The sequence below is a fragment of the Pleuronectes platessa genome, chromosome 7 (assembly GCF_947347685.1).
Source record: "Pleuronectes platessa chromosome 7, fPlePla1.1, whole genome shotgun sequence".
Classification (NCBI taxonomy): domain Eukaryota; kingdom Metazoa; phylum Chordata; class Actinopteri; order Pleuronectiformes; family Pleuronectidae; genus Pleuronectes; species Pleuronectes platessa.
In genome coordinates, this window is record NC_070632.1 from 25,821,452 (window position 1) to 25,837,982 (window position 16,531).

Below are 16,531 nucleotides of genomic sequence, written 5' to 3' on the forward strand. Positions count from 1 at the left end.
AATGTTTACACTTGACTATGCCATGTTTTTGTTTTATTTATTTTGTAAAAGTTGTACAGTATACCTGTCATTCATAAGTGGGAGTGTTGAGAGTGAATGAGTGTATGTATGCATGTAACTATATTTGTTCAGGAGGAGGCGCTGTTGCACCTCATATGACATAGAGTCACCTGTGACTGATGACATCACTACCTTTATAAGAGTGATGTTACCACCCTCTTTCTCTGTGTTGCCTGACTCTCACGGAGAGCAGTATGTTGTGATCACCTCTGCAATAAATAACGCCAAAGAAACGCACGTCAGTTAGAATTATTATTCCGCTGTGCAGGTAGGCAGAAGGTATAAGCCTACCTGTCAACAATGATGATATGCGCCGCAGGATGATGTGCTCCGCAAGATGATGTGCGGTGATGATGTGAGCCGCAGGATGAAGTGCGCCGCAGGATGGTGTGCGTGCGCCGCACGGTGATGATGCTGTGCGCTGCCTCATGATGATGTGCGCCGCACGACGATGTGCGCGCAAGACGATGTGCGCCCAAGGATGATCATAACATCATCGCCTAATTTGCATAATGTAATGGTCGCTATAAGACGTACAGAGAGTGAGAAAAAAACACCCTAAATAGGTTTAGAACTTAAAATAAGCTTTCTTCTACAGAAGCGTATTACATTCACTTCACAAAAAGTTATTCTGTTTTTCTGGGATAATTATCTCGGAAATTCCGAGACAAATGCCCCCCCGGAAGCAATAAGCAATAAGAATACGGAAGCAATAAGCTTCCGTATTCTTCTGTTGATTCTTTTTTTTTATCTTGCCATTGAAATAGGCCATCACTTCCCAAAATAACTTGATGACTTTAAGGTTGTATCTAGACCCACATACATAAATCGAATTTGTCCTGTACTGTTAAATGTAAGAATATAAAATTTAATCAAAAGGCTGTTATGTGGGGTGGAACTTCGAGCTCGAGGTCCAACCCTCCTCCTTTATCCGGGCCTGGGACCGGCAAAATTATCCAAAAGAGATACTCTGGCAGAGCAAGTTATTTTTTTTTTCTTCTTAAGTTTTGGTTTAGTTTTCAGGGCCCTGAAAGGGTTTAGTTTCACCACGTTCCACACGGGAGATGTGGACTCTGCATTGATGAAGAGACTGATTTCAATGACTCATGACTCATATTTTCCAGTGACAGTGAAGATACATTGACACTTACATCCCTCTCTGTAAGCCAGGGCAGGATCAGCGGTGGCTTTGCGCATGCGCGATTCATTTGCAGTCTGGAAGACGCGGAGTGTGGGTCTCCTCTCTGCTCTGACTGCAGGACTCCTGCGTAAGGCTGGGAGACTGACCGCCTGTGAGTGCGTTGGGACGGCGCTAGCCGGGAAGCTGGGGAGCCGGGCCGTCTCTCCTCGGAGCCGGTGAGATGATGGTGGGGGGTGGTCCAAGGCCATGTAGCGAGACTATGATGTATTTTTCTGTCGTAATCCCATTTGACGCCATCTAGCGTATCGTTTCTGACATAGAGGAGCCACAACAAATAGCGGGAGTTGTTTTTTTCCAGAGTTTTTGGAACGGTAGACATGCCAGATATCCCCTTTAAAGTATCCAGGTTGGTCTCCCTCAAAGGCAGGTTTTACTCTTTTAAAAAACATATTTTAATTAAATTCACTAGTAAGGTGCCGAGCACAAAGGAATAACTCACAGACATAACAGACATCTCAAGAACATCCTCCATATCATGTCAGCATTCAATATTTGACGCTGCAGAAATCAAACTATAACTCTTTTAGGAATATCATGGTGATGGAGCTAGGCATAAAATCTCCACAAGTGAAGATGGAAAGTGGGGTTTTCTTAAAAATGTTTACCACTTATTCGGTTGGTCGGAAGTATGTTTAGTTCTGTAAGATTGTTTGGTTGTATGTTATTTCCAGGGTTGACGGCTTTGAATCCTGGAACTGTTCCTTCCAGATGCAGAGAAGCGGGAGCTGAGGGTCGACATGCGGCGGGATCGGCTGCTCTCTGTGAATGCGCACACAAACACTGGTGAGGAATATGAAATGAAATGTATTAAAAACATTTGTCAGTCTTCTACCAAGTGGAAATTTTGTTTTGATTCATGTTTAATTGGGCCGATGTAAGGGAAATGTAACATTTTGATCATACACAATGTAATCATGTTCATTTCCCCTGATTGGTCATGATTGAATCTTATACTATGTAACCTTGACCATGCTGAATCCTGTACAACTGAATGAATCTTGGCCTGATTGCCTGAACTAAGGTGTTGTTGCCTTGACGTCAACAGAAGATCCTGACCTTTGGCTTAGAAACAATCTCAACAAGAGGGGGAGGAACCATCCAAATGTATAAAGAGAAAAAACAGCTTCCCATCGCTGTACATATTACAAACCAACCTTTGACTTGTGCACCATGCCCTGAGCATTTCATGTGACAATACTGTAAGAGATGTGTGTCTCGTTCCTTGTTGTCATGGACCAAAATTCAAGGTCGGAGACAGAAGGGAACTCAGAAAGTTGGCGAAAATTATGACATGAGTTGTCATCACTTATAGAACTGTTACCACCCCACTAAAATCAATAAACAAAGATTTAGATGAGGTCATACCATGTTAAAAGGACACCATAGATAAACGGTTGGATGAACCGAAATAAGAGTTTATTTGTAAAAAAAAAACGCAAGCCATAAAGGAACTAAATTAATGACAGAAAAGCTGACGAAGTGGGCCATCGCTATTAAACTCAATCTAAATCAAAACCAAAACAAGACAACTAGACGACCGGACATCTCCAACTCAAACTAGAAAAAGCTGCTGCTTTGTGGATTGATTCAAAGAGTGAGAGAAAGAGAGACCACAGGCTCTCCTCCTCCAGCTTTTTATCTCATCTTTAACTGTAAGCCTCAGGTTCTGCAAAACACTACGAGTGGGTTGTTTAAAAATAAAATAAAAACATAAATCCACATTCTAACTTCAAAGCACCTGAGCACATCATAGGTAATAATTTCACAATGGGATCTTCAAAGGAGCACGTAAATAAACACTTGCATTTAAACCCAATATATACACAAAGACACACACTACACAAATAAACTCACATCACTATATAAACTACTAGCAAAACTTTCTGACAAATAAGTATTTTATTAGTAAATATACCTAAACCTAAAACAGTACCTTACCCTACCATACAATCTAATTTTCAATAGAGAAAAGGGGTTGTGAGTTTCTGACAGTGTGGTCTAACGGTTACTTGGGATGAGTATCTCCTCCAGCTGCTCCTGGATCTTAGTCAGCTCATCTGATGTAAAGCGCCTCCTCATCTCTGCCGCCTGCATCTGCACAGCACCCTTCTTCCCCTTTGACAAAGTGGGAGACGACAGGCAAGTGATCGGGATGGAGCCCGTCGTCAACCCCTCTGGAAATTTCTGAGCGATTACCTTGAGACCTGGGAGAACAAAGAGGGACGACAGCTCTTTTCAGGCATTGAACCTGCAGAACTTAAACCCAGCTACCCTCATCTCTCTACCCTGCACACACCAGTAGATCTGTAAACATTTTGGACAAAAGTCTAAATCAAACAGATAGATGCAGAGGATTATCAAATGGGAGGAAACACCCCTGTGTGTTTGGACTCATACTGGATAAGCAGGGATAGAGCTAAGCTATCTAGGGTTTCTAGCTATGAGCATTGACTCCAGTAGCAGCATACACCCTTTTTCAACAGAAAAGAGGATTTTCGCCTTCAGATTTTCTTGACGGCCAAGAGCAGTCATTCCTAGCAACGTGAACTACTGGAAAAGGCGGCTGGTGCTAAACTGTGTCTGAGGAGCGCTGTGATCAAAAGCCTATTCGAGTTTTCAAATATTTTTAAATTACATATAATTCCCAAACTGTTGATTCTATGTCAGCTTTGGTCCTACAAGGTCCAAGACGGTTTGATACATTAAGTCGTGTTATAAGCCATGTTATGTTATATTCAGCATTAGACAAGTATTACATTACAGTCATGAACAGTCATATAATTAGGTTTACAGCTCAATAACTAATTTAAGTGTGGAGTACCTCTTTATATTCCCTTACATACTCATACATGAGTTTTTAAACGCAGGATAAGCTCCAGCACCTCTCGCGACTACAACCACAGAATGGTAAAAAATATTCCCTATTATTTTGACCAAGTGTGAACAACTTAAGTGAAATGATAACTTACCTCCTGACAACATAAACAGATTCTCGACTCCTCGCTGACACATGGTGGTGGCTGCCTGGCTGGCTATTCTCTCATTCTCATCATACACAATAATGAACTTCCCTGCTGTGTTTTTCTAAGTAGAGTGTGGGTTAAGTTCAGACAAGACAATAATCAGTTGTACCTGCAGGTCAGTTGTTGTTGACATGGAAAAGTATCCAAAGTGAAAGTGTTTAATGCCAGTTTGTGTTGAAGGATACATATTCCAGCACATCTTTGGTGAAGGAGTTCATTGTTCGAGACAGGTGGGCGATCGGGAAACTGTGTGCTATAAGAAATACAAATGATAAGGATGTTGACATTATTCTATTTGGCATAAAGAGCTTGATGATAATTTTTCTGTTACATACCGCTGATGATGTGACAGCGGTTGTATTGATCCAGGTCACGCACGTCCAGTAGCAGGTAGGGGCAGTCGGGGTAGGGCCTGTCAGCATCATCGTCCATCTTGTGACGCTTCTTGTCGAGGCTCAGCTCTCCTACACCACTGACAACGCTGTGAGAGGTCAAAGGTTAGGAGATTGTATTATTTAGTCTTTATTCGCCAAAGAGGTTATGTTTTCGTCCGTTTTCATGTCCTGGGCCAGTTATGAAGGACCTCCTACTGACCTGCCACAGTTTCACTATGAACTGAATCTATTTTTATTTTATCTGTGTATACTAAATTGTTTGTGGCCATCGCCAAAATATCAACACTGACTACGACATCATCACTAATATTTTTCCCTCCTGACTCCTCTCTCTCCCTCATGAGGACACACAGACAAACACAAACAGTTAACAGAAAAAAACACAAAGAAATCCAGTCTACAGTGATATCTGATTGGTGTTCTTACTGGAAAAGTCTGAAATGATGAATTGATTATCAAAATACATTTCTGGCACCAGACTTTTTTAGTTGCATTAAAGTAGCTTAAAAACTTGGCCCCATTCTGCGTTCTCGTGCAGTGCCAAGGCGGTGGCGAGCAAAGCTCCGATTCCGCATCCCTGCGCAGCAACTGACACCGCCGGGTTCACACCGGACGCGGAAGCGCCGCTGAAGCACCGCGCAGCACCGCGCAGCGCTAATCTCTAGCGTGCAGGCGCCTGGCTGTTCACACCGGAAGCACATTTCTGCTTCCTCCGCTTGTTTTTGTATGTAACCCGTTCAATGCACAGGTTTGGGGGTAAATGAAGGTCGTCTTCATAGCCACCCCCCCCCCCCCCTCTCAATTATGTGATTGGTAAAATTGGTAAAATTCAAATTCCAGGACAACAGAAGGGGAATACAAAGTATGGGATGCATATTTGATAATTTACATCATATAAAATATGTAATCAAAAAAGTTTAAAATAATTTTTCAGTGTATTTCCTGGCGCGATACGCTCGCGGCGAGCAGAAAAAATAAACTCGAAGCCGAAACCATCGGTGAAGGGTGCCCTTCAGCGTCCGGTGTGAACCGCACAAAGGTTTAACCCCCGCCCCCCAAACCCTCTCTTTCTCTCTGTTTGTGTGCTTGTGTGCTTGTAGTGGATGGGCAGATGGGGAAATTTAATAATGAGAGGGGGAAAATCTGGGAAATTGAAGCTCCAGGTCAACAGAAGGGAAGGGAAGGGAAAGGAGGCGCCAAAGGAAGCCAGGCGCCTCCTATCCACCCCCCTGTTAAACCTTTGTGCGGTTCACACCAGACACTGAAGCGCCGCACGAAGGGTGCCTCGCGCCCTGCACCGAGTCAATTTTTTCCCCGCTCGCCTCAGGGTGAGCGAAAAAAAAAAGCGCACGCCAGGAAACACACTGAAAAAATGATAACGATATTGATGACATATTTTACATGAGGTATATTATACATGTTAGTGTTACTTCTCCAAGGCCGGCTCACACTGTTCCTAATTCCCGTGCTCCTGTGTGGCGGCGCCCACCTGGCTATCAAACCCGATGTGATAGCCAGGTGTGGGCTATCAAACCCGATGTGGGCGGCGCCCACCTGGCTATCAAACCCGATGAGCCCACCTGCTCGACCCCTTGAGAGCCTCAGAATGCAGGCTGGCTTCCTCTCCAGGCAGGATGGCTCCCTGGCTCTGAGTTGGATGATTATGGTATATGGAGGTAGCTTGGATAGCACCTTCACCTGGACCAGAGGATCAGTCAGCGCAAGTGAGAGCTGATCGATCCTCTAGAGACTCATTAGAGACAGAGATGTGCTAGGCTGTTAAGCTATAGGCCAGCAGAAAGTGCTGGATTTATGTTGAAGGAAGGTTGTTGAAATGTTGAAGACCGAATGATTTGTCTCTGTCTGCTGTGGTGAAAGCGCCGTAGCATGGTCTACTGCCACAGTAGGCTTTACCCCAGTGCCTTTTCTCTCCATTTGCCCTTCCTTGCACAGTGATGTGACATAATAGCTTTACCATTACAAACAGTCTGCAGCCCCAGGAGAGGTTGTAGATTGAGTTACACTCCTGGGGTCCCTGTTGCAGTTGGAGGGGGCAAAGATGCATGTGAAAGGAAGGGGCCCCCATGACAGATGGCACATGGGAGGGCTTAATAGGAGGGTGGATTTGTAGGACAGGTGGATGTCTTAAGGGACAGTGCGTTCAGTGACACAGATATGGTGGGTGTAGGATTACAGGGCTTCTTGTGACTGTGATTTTTGGAAGCTGGTTGTGACTGAGGGTGAGTGTTTATGTATTGTATAACACTGCTTCATAACCTGCTTTCAGAGATGCACTGACCACCAGGAGTTTCTCCAACAAGCCCACTAGTAAAAACTTTGGAAACTATCCAAATGAGCGAATACAGCAGGAGATCCTGAGCTAAACATGTACAAGATACCGACAAAGGTGTCAAGAGAGCTTTTGGTGATAAGGGCCCGATGCTGGTGTCGATGTGCTGTGAACAAGAAGATGTGACCTCCGGAGCAGATTTTGTGTTACATCCTGCTGCACCACCCCTCACCTGAATGCTCGGAAAGTTTCCTGTTTTTTGTAAACACGTCTTAACGGAGAATCTCCTGATGCTTTTTGATTGAAAGGCAAACTCTGGAGCCCATTGTACCGACAATCATTAGTTCATGACTGAAAACAGCTTTATACTCTACAGTGCAGCCGGTGGACGACTCTGTCAGATCGTCTTAATGCAGCCTCTGGGACAGAGGTACAGTTCCCTTAAGTGCAACACTTGCTGAAAATACTTGCCCTCATCATCCACAGCATGTTGGATAAAGGTTATCCTCCTAACAATGGGTAAAATGGTATGTGAGATATTGAGCAAGGTCTTTCTTACCTTAGCAGCGTTGACCTTGAAGTGTAGCAGTTCTCCCTGGTGTCACCTGCATCATGGGGATCAGAAAGTGGTGACATCTGTAGAGCCCCTTTGGACAAACTCTCCAGGTCTGCATCAGACATCTCTGACAGGGCATCTGCAAATGAGTGTGAAATCAACAGATTGTCACCCACTCTCAGAGCCAGGTTCAATATGTTTGAAAATGGTTATCAGCCTATTGGTATGAAGCTGTAGAATAACTTTTACTGTCTGGGCAGTGTGAGTCACCATCATTCTCATATTCATTCAGGTCTGACACAGAGGCTACCTGAAGTATCTGGTGAGTAAAAAAAGTTTGAAACTCAGCAATGCATGTACCAGCAAGAAAAACAGTTAAAACAAACAGGAAGTAAAAGTGCATGGACAATGGTATCCTGGTGTCCATAAATGAAGGTAACAAACTGAGCAGAATGGTTTGTTAGAGCTCTCAGCTGTGCAGAACTATTCACACAAGTAGTCTATCAATTATTAAGTACAGTAAACAGATCAGGTTTTCTGACTACATTCATTCAGTCATCTCCAAAGTCTATGCAACAAATAAATGGATAGTCACTTGATAGTAAATCCAGCACGACATTACCATATAGCAGGGAAATAAAAACTTACCAATTGGGCAAATGATGACACCTTTAACCGCTTAAATACTTCATCTGCACGGTAGCTGTAATCTGAGGAAATGGAGAATAAAAAAACAGCTGCCACTACTTCCCCCACATCACATATCAGACTCCCTGCACACTAGCTCACACTTGTTGGTATCCAACAAGCAAATCCCCACAGTCTTTGTGGGGCCAAACTATTGTGAATGCTGGAATCCTCCATTGAAGATAGATAGAATCTCTCACTTATCCCTGAGAAATATCTTGTTGTTCTGGGTTTGTACCCTCATATAAGCCACTTTGGATAAACTTGTCAGCTAAATGAAATGTAATGCAATGTAATGTTAAAGAAATTGAATGTCAGGTCAAACACAAATGAACATTTGTTCTTTTGCTTAATTAACTGAAGTAGTATGAGAAACCCGAAGATTGCCTGCTCTATCTCACAACATTTGAACCAGCTGAAAGAAAGAAAGGTGAATGGTGAATGTCACACTTTAAATGTTGGGTTGGTCATGTACTAAACAGACTGTCGTCTTTATGCATCTGCTTCAGGGATGTGCTATAATCAAGCACCTCCTAATGATTCAAGCTTTACTTATAAGCTAAGTTGAGGTAAGTTAATATTGACCTTGTTATTCAAATTCAAATAAAGGGGAAATGAAACATTCAGACAAAACCATACAAGCATAGCAAATCAATAATACATCATTCATGAATATATATAAACCAACAGCCAACAATGTTGTTTCTTTGCCACTTCTGAACTTCTCTTCTCTTCAAACAAGTTACTCACTTTTTTTAATATTGTCCAGTCTTTCCGCGTGCTTCGTAAGGCTGCATCCTACAAAACGAAACATAATAATAATTTGATAAAAAGACTGAAGAAGATTTTAAAGCTGAGTTGTTTGAGCTGTCAACGGTTTATACTAAGGCCCTGAAATTCTTGTTCTACTTGAATGATGTGTCATTTATTTTCCTGAACAGGTTACTTGTGACAGTAAGGAGCAGAATCGAATGGATTAGAATAATCTAATAGAACTTTATCGTCAACCTATATGGGAAATTGTCTTAGATTACTAAACAAACAAACAGGAAACTACAACGGGCAATTAGTATTAAGCCTTTCTTTGGATCGGATGTCTCTTTTTGGAATTAAGAAAACCAACACTTTTTAAAAACATTTTTAGTTGCCGGAGGAAGTCTGTAGCCAGTCCCTGAGCTCAAAAGCCCAAACTGCCAGAAAAAAAGATGGGAGCTATCTGCCAGGATAGCTTTCCTCGATTTCTTCTTCGTCCTTCAAGTAAAGAGTTGGGTCAAGGGCTTTTGGTGTTTGCTGACTACTTTCCTTGCCATTGACGCCTCCCTGGAAAGCTCTGCAGGTTAGGTGACTGTACCAGGCAGGGAGATGAAAAGTTAAATCACTCTCAATAGCAGATTGGTACACAAGTTCCTCAACCTACCCAGAAAGCCTTGCGATTCCCCCGCAAACTTTGAGAGAGACCCACAAATGTATTATTTTCTTCATTAATAAGGATTGAAAAATTACGATAATGATTGCAATATCTTAGTTTCATATAATTTCAATGTATTATGGTCACTTTTTTCACAACAACCTTTAAAGTAAAAGCTTGAGTCCGTGGTATTGTTAGCATGCCAGCGATCTTTTTTTGCATGATAATTTAGCATTGTCCCGACGACTACTGATGAAGTTAACAGCCTCTTGAAGCGCTGTCCCAGTTCGTAGGGAAAGATTTCAACCACTGACCGTGTAACTCTGTTTTAAAGGGCAAGATAACCCTTAGAAAACAAGGGGTAGAGGTAGGGGTTCAATGGGATAGGGCCTAAGTCTCTTTTTGTCATGATTTTTAGATATATGATTATTGTCTACAATATATAGCCTTATATTAAGTATAATTCAGATGAAAAACAACAATCCAAATGCCGCTCCACTTTAAACTTTTTGGTGTCTGATGAATCTATGAGAATAGAGTACCCTGTGAGCATGACAGCTTCATAATTTAAACCTGTACCTGTATCCAATTGGGTCTTGATGTGTTCATACTTTGGGTTTCTCGTTATTCTTCTTTCCATGTACTAGAAGGAAAAGGACAATGGGGATTTTTACTATAGCTTCGTACACAGAAGTATTTTGCGTAGAAAAACGTAACTGACCAAATAAGTTTTAATTCTTACAGGTGTACTGTGGATATGGTTTAACAGAAATGCAGGCTAGCTAGCTAGCTAGGACAGCTACACTTCATATATAATATTTCAGGTATTCTGCAATAAACTTTTTTTAGATCATCACAGATCCTTTTTTGAGTTTTCCTTTGTTATTTTTTGTATCACTAACCTTCTAATGCACAACATAGGTTAAAAACGACCTGTATTAATTTCCTGTATTATTTCATGCATGGCTGAGTGTTTCTTTGCTATATTTTTTAAATAAATGTATTTTATCATTGCATATTCTAAGTATTCATTAAAGATCTTGTTTTTGATTACCAAAAATCAGTACATTCTTTTTTCACTTCTTTATAAACGAATCTTAATTTCACTATAACACACAAAAAATTACACGCCAAAAATTACCCAAACAGTAGGGGAGAGCGGGGTAATGTGGGACATCGGGTAATGTGAGACAGCCCCTGTATCTAGGCAACGGAACACATTTGTGGTCATGTGACCATTATGTTTTCAAGCCCCTCCCTTTCCCCCTTGCCATGAAGGAGAAGTTGGTGCTGGTGCTGTGGAAAGTTAGCCTGGATGCCAGACGAACTTAGCCCCGCCCACAACTTTTTTGGTCAGGCAGTTCGGTCTGGAGTCGCTCCATTGGGAAAAAATAATGGGGCGTGTTTCAACTGACCAGGAAGTAAAATTCCTCTTCGCTCAATTGGATAGACCTACAACAAATCAGAGCAACGTAGTATGTGACGTATGCTAAGCAACGCATTGTGAGTTATTTACCCTGTTTCACACCGGACGCTTCAGCGCAGCGCCAAGCCTTAAATAACAGCTGGCTCCCATCCACTCCCATGTTAAAACTTTGTGCCGGTCACACCGGAGGCTGAAGCACCGCGAGGCAGCCTTGGCGCAGCGTGGTGCTTCAGCCTCCGGTGTGACTGTCACAAAGCCGTGCAGCGATCTACTGGATCAACGGGTGATATTATTAGCGCTGCCCGGCGGTTCAGCGTCGCTTCAGTGTCCGTTGTGAACAGCCAAGCGCCGGGGCGATAGGGATTAGCGCGGTGCTTTGGCGTCGCCTCCACGTTCTGTGTTCCTCTTTCAAAATGAATGCGCTGTCGATGTCTTCTAAAACAGACTCAATGGCAGCATCTACACATCTCAGCTCGCCAGCGGCAGGCATGTTTGTTGAAAACGAATTCAACCCAAGGGCACTTTGATGACGTGGTTGATTACGTCACCGTTGATCATCTGTCAATCATCGTATAAAGCCCGCCCTGACAATCTGATTGGCCCGGTCGGGCCATAATTTTTTCCCAATGGAGCGACTCCAGACCGAACTGCCCGACCAAAAATGTTGTGGGCGGGGCTAAGTTCGTCTGGCATCCAGGCTAGTGGAAAGTATGTTTTTCACAAAAATTTGTTTTTTGCATGTAAAAGTAAATTTTCTTGCTATGAACTTAATCAACTGTTGTGTCAAAACGAATTGGATCAGGTAGAAAACTTATATCATGCATGTTGGTGAACTTCCAACATATTAAACCATGTGATTAATGCTAGCTGAAGATTAGCCTGAATTGCTAAGAGATGTTTTTTCTAAAACGGTGGCTGTGGGGTAAAGTGGGACAAATGCTGTGGGGTAAAGTGAGACAGTTTCTCACTTTACCCCACCATGAAGCACAAGTTAAGTCTAGTCTTAAACATATTTTAGCGTTATATTCGGTATATATGTTTTATTTTTAATGTCATAAACATTGTAGAAAAGCCATCATGCCAAGAAACTATACACCAGGAAGACAACCTGGGGCCAAACACCCCTTGCAGAGATGGAGAGTGCAGCCGCTGAGGTCATGCAAGGAAAGAAGTCCTTAAGAAAAGCTGGAAGGGATAGAAATATTGATAAGAAAACCCTCAAAAGATTCATGAAGAAAAAAGAGAAAGGGAAATGCTGTGATTATTTTAATCACAGCTATGTTTAGATTTTTATATTAGTTGGATTGTTTGTTTTGCTGTGATTCTTTTAATCACGGCTATGTTTTGGCGCTTTTGTTTTTGTGTTTTACTGAGTATTAAGTTGGGTTGGTTTTTCTGCCTTGCCCTTTTCTGCCCTTTGCCTTCCCCATGTTGAAAGGGGGATTTATTGACATACACACACTTTAACGTGTGGTCAGATACACATACCATGTCCTTTGAGCATTAACCTCATACACACACACACACACACACACACACTACGTCACCTCAACTTCAGATGTTTCATGCTCCTTATCAAACAGGGAATTAGAGGAGGTTTGCATGCCTTTTCTCACAGTATTTCATGAATTACTTCATTGTATTAATTCGGAGACGTCCTCTCTCCTGTGAGATCATCAGTCTTAGAATGCTTTGAGGCCAGAACACTATGACCTCTGGTAACCATAGCAATGGCGCGCACCTACAGTATCATCAACACGCAACACCAGGAGGGCAGGACTGCCTTGTGCTCCGACCAACGAGGCACTGCCCCGTGTGAGATTCAGCAGCTTCCGTCTAGTCTCGACCAATCCAAGAACCTCTGTCACGCCCAGTATATCGATATATAAACAATGTGCACACTTTGTCTAAGCGCCATTTTTCCTGTGCAGCTTACTGTGTGGGATCAATGGTCCATGCATGATCATTTGCTGAACACTGCAGTTTCCTGACCTGTGACCTCTGAATAAACCTGCTTAATTTTAACTTGAGAACGACGACTCCTGCCTTTGATTTCCACCCGCAACAGAAAGTAAAATCAGTAGCTTGGGGTGCAGTAGCTGAGGCAAAGAGAATATTCACAGATGAGATGGAGGAGGAGCTTGACTAACACTTGAAACAACTAGCTGACCAGTTCCATGGCCTTGCTCCAGTTAAGTGTTGTGAACTGGCATTTGAATACGCAGAGAAAAACAATATCCCTGTCCCTGCCAATTGGACAGAGAAACAATTTGCCGGTAAACTAGGGTGTGCAAGAGATCACATGAATCATAATTATCATAAATGTGCTTAATTGACCAATCCCTGTGATTCTGTTACTAGTCCGATATTAGTGGTTGTCAATCTAGCTGTAGGGATTTTAACTATTACAACATGTGTTGTTATGTTAGTTTTAAAGTGGAAAAAGTAAGTGGACCACTTTACCCCGTAGCTGGGTAAAGTGAGACACAAGACCACTTTTTTTAAAACATCATCATATTTTCACTGCCCTTTGTCCTGAAGACATTCTGATCGTTTCCATTGCTATGAAACATCCTGAATTAATGGGAAATGTGTTCATTTTACTGATATATCATTTTAGCTTGCCTAGAGGGGAGCAAATGTAAAAAATGTCCCACATTACCCCGCTCTCCCCTATGTATTCACTATGGAACACCTAACATTCATTTCACACAGCTGCTTTTACACATCTGATGCATGTTAGTTTTATTTTACATCCATTACTAGTGAGATAGAGAAATATGTACAATACTAACAAGAAGTCACCTAGCCAGCTAACCATAGCTAGATCAACTAAATAAATCTCGAAGTATAACAGTATAATCAATAGACATTGTTTGATATGCATTTGAAAGGTTAATATGGCTGATCAAATTCATTTCAGACTTACGGTTGACATGTTAATAAAGATGCTGTCTGAAGAACAGGATAATACCAATTAGGAGACAATTATTTGTCTTGATTCTAAGTCTGAAATCTCTGGTGCTGAGGATGTAGGCTATCTTCCACAAGATCAAGTTAGAGTTGTGGGTGTCATGACATAGAAGGCTATGTCAACAAAGAATCCTCTTCATTTAAGGGACTGGATTCCAAGGCAAAAGGCTCCTTTGATGACATAGTAGAGACTCATCTTATATGTCATCAAAGGAGCCTTCTCCTAAATGAAGAAGGAAGAATAAGCCATGAAAGAATATAGCAGAGAAACATCCAGCTATCTATGAAAAAACATAGGAAATTAATAGGGGTCAAGAGTAGAGTAGGCTATTTTAGTTAATGAACTATTCTCCGATTACAACATAGATTTATTGTCCCTCACTGAGACGTGGCTGCATCCTGATGAATATGTCAGTCTAAATGAATCTACTCCCCCCAGTCATATAAATTCACAGGGTCCCAGAGAATTTGGGCGAGGAGGTGGTGTTGCTGCTATTTTTAACACCAGTCTATCAATTAATCCTAAACCTAAACTCAGCTATAACTCATTTGAATGTCTTGTTGTTAGTCTTCCACGCCAATCCAGGAAACACCAACAGCCAATCACATTTGCTGTAGTTTACCGTGCTCCGAGGGCTTATACAGAATTGTTAACGGAATTCCCTGAGTTTTGATCAAACCTAGTCCTAAAGACCAATAAAATTATTATTGTTGGTGACTCTAATATGCAGGTTGACAATAATAAAGATAGCCTTAAGGCCGAATAATAGTCCTGCGACTGTAACCGCGGAAGGCCACGCAGTTGCATCGACGGACTCGTTTTGATTTATGCTTTTCTAAAGTGTTGCGCGTGTTGCAACGCAATTCACCGCCTGAACACTAGGCGGAGTTACGTTGTTTGTCGAAGACAAAACACACAAAGAAGAGACGTCTTCTTCTTCGTCGACTGTTTATTTAGATCGCCACTCCGGCTCCTCATAGCCTATTTCTGGCGGACAAATCGGCCAGTCAGTGACAGGTTATACAAGTGGTCATACTTTCGGATCTCCTCTGCCAAGTGCTCATCTATTTGAGCATTTGGTCCATATTCGTTCTTTTAAATCTTCCGTGAGTTCCGCGTATTGTGGGGCATGAAACCGGAAACTAGACTCCGGACGGGATGTAGTAACCCGACCAATCACAAGCCTTGCGGGCTGCGTGAGGCTTGCGTCGTTTTGTCGTATAGTTATAAAAATTGGCGGACACACGCAAGCCGCCACAGGGCACGAAAGGGGCGTGTTGCGTGTCTTGCTTGCATGCGTGCGTGCGTGCAACCCGACTATAATTCGGCCTTTAGCGTAGCATTTATTTCGATACTAGACTCAATTGGTTTCAGTCAATGTGTACACCAACCTACGCATTGTTGTAACCACACACTTGACCTTGTATTATCGTACGGTGTCGGAATCGAACATTTAACAGTACTTCCGCGTAATCCAGTTCTATCAGACCATAATTTAATAACCTTCGATTTTTCAAAAACTGAATATATGCCACTAATAAAAAACTCATTTGCTAGATTTAGCAAATTACAGACCAATATCTAATTTCCCCTTCATTTCTAAAATCTTAGAAAAAGTTGTAGTCAATCAGCTGTGTGAGTTTCTCCAGGAAAATAATATATATGAAGACTTTCACACTGGGTTCAGAGCCAATCACAGCACAGAGACAGCCTTAGCAAAAGTCACTAATAGCTTCAGATCAGGGACTTGTGTCTGTCCTTGTTCTGTTAGATCTCAGTGCAGCATTCGACACAAATGACCATCAAATTTTAATACAAAGACTTAAACAGTTAATTAACATTAATGGAACCGCCCTTAACTGGTTTAAATCTTATTTTGCTGATCGCTCCCAATTCGTGCAAATTAATGATGAGTCATCTGTGCGCACCAAAGTTAACCATGGTGTTCCACAGGGCTCTGGGCTCGGCCCAATTTTATTCTCATTATATATGCTTCCACTCGGAAACATTATCAGGACACACTCGGTAAATTTTCACTGCTATGCAGATGACACCCAGTTATACTTGTCAATAAAACCTGAACAAAGTAATCAATTAACTAAACTTCGAACATGTCTCAAGGACATAAAAACCTGGATGACCCGCAATTTTCTCTTATTAAACTCAGATAAAACAGAGGTTATAATACTTGGCCCTAAACACCTTAGAGATACATTATCTCAAGATATAGCTGCACTAGACGACATTGCCCTTGCTTCCAATGAAACAGTCAGGAACTTGGGAGTGATCTTTGATCATAATTTATCCTTTAATTCACACCTAAAACAAATTTCTAGGACAGCCTTTTTCCACTTGCGTAATATCTAAAAAATCAGACATGTCCATTCGCAAAAAGATGCAGAAAAACTAGTCCACGCCTTTGTTACTGGACTATTGTAATTCATTACTATCAGGCTCCAGCAGTAAGTCCTTAAAAACTCTACAGCTTGTCCAAAATGCCGCAGCACGTGT

The 16,531-nt window shown here is 42.0% G+C and overlaps 1 protein-coding gene across 1 annotated transcript; it reads right to left on the reverse strand.

The window, feature by feature from the left end:
• Positions 1-1,922: 1,922 nt before the first annotated feature.
• Positions 1,923-10,260, reverse strand: LOC128444803 (centrosomal protein of 41 kDa). Its single transcript, XM_053427459.1, has 10 exons — positions 10,200-10,260; positions 8,963-9,010; positions 8,174-8,235; positions 7,775-7,844; positions 7,529-7,664; positions 4,620-4,765; positions 4,470-4,537; positions 4,231-4,345; positions 3,265-3,465; positions 1,923-2,020 (listed from the first exon to the last, which is right to left on the reverse strand). The coding sequence occupies exons 1-10, from the start codon at positions 10,258-10,260 to the stop codon at positions 1,923-1,925; spliced, it is 1,005 nt and encodes a 334-aa protein (XP_053283434.1).
• Between the last annotated feature and the right edge of the window lie 6,271 nt (positions 10,261-16,531).

Coding starts and splice junctions, on each gene's coding strand:
- LOC128444803 (XM_053427459.1), bottom strand. CDS start 10,260: ATGGAAAGAAGAATAACGAGAAACCCAAAGTATGAACACATCAAGACC. Junction 4,766..7,528: donor TCAAGGTCAACGCTGCTAAG/GTAAGAAAGACC, acceptor GACCTCTCACAG/CGTTGTCAGTGGTGTAGGAG. Junction 4,538..4,619: donor CCGCTGTCACATCATCAGCG/GTATGTAACAGA, acceptor TATTTCTTATAG/CACACAGTTTCCCGATCGCC.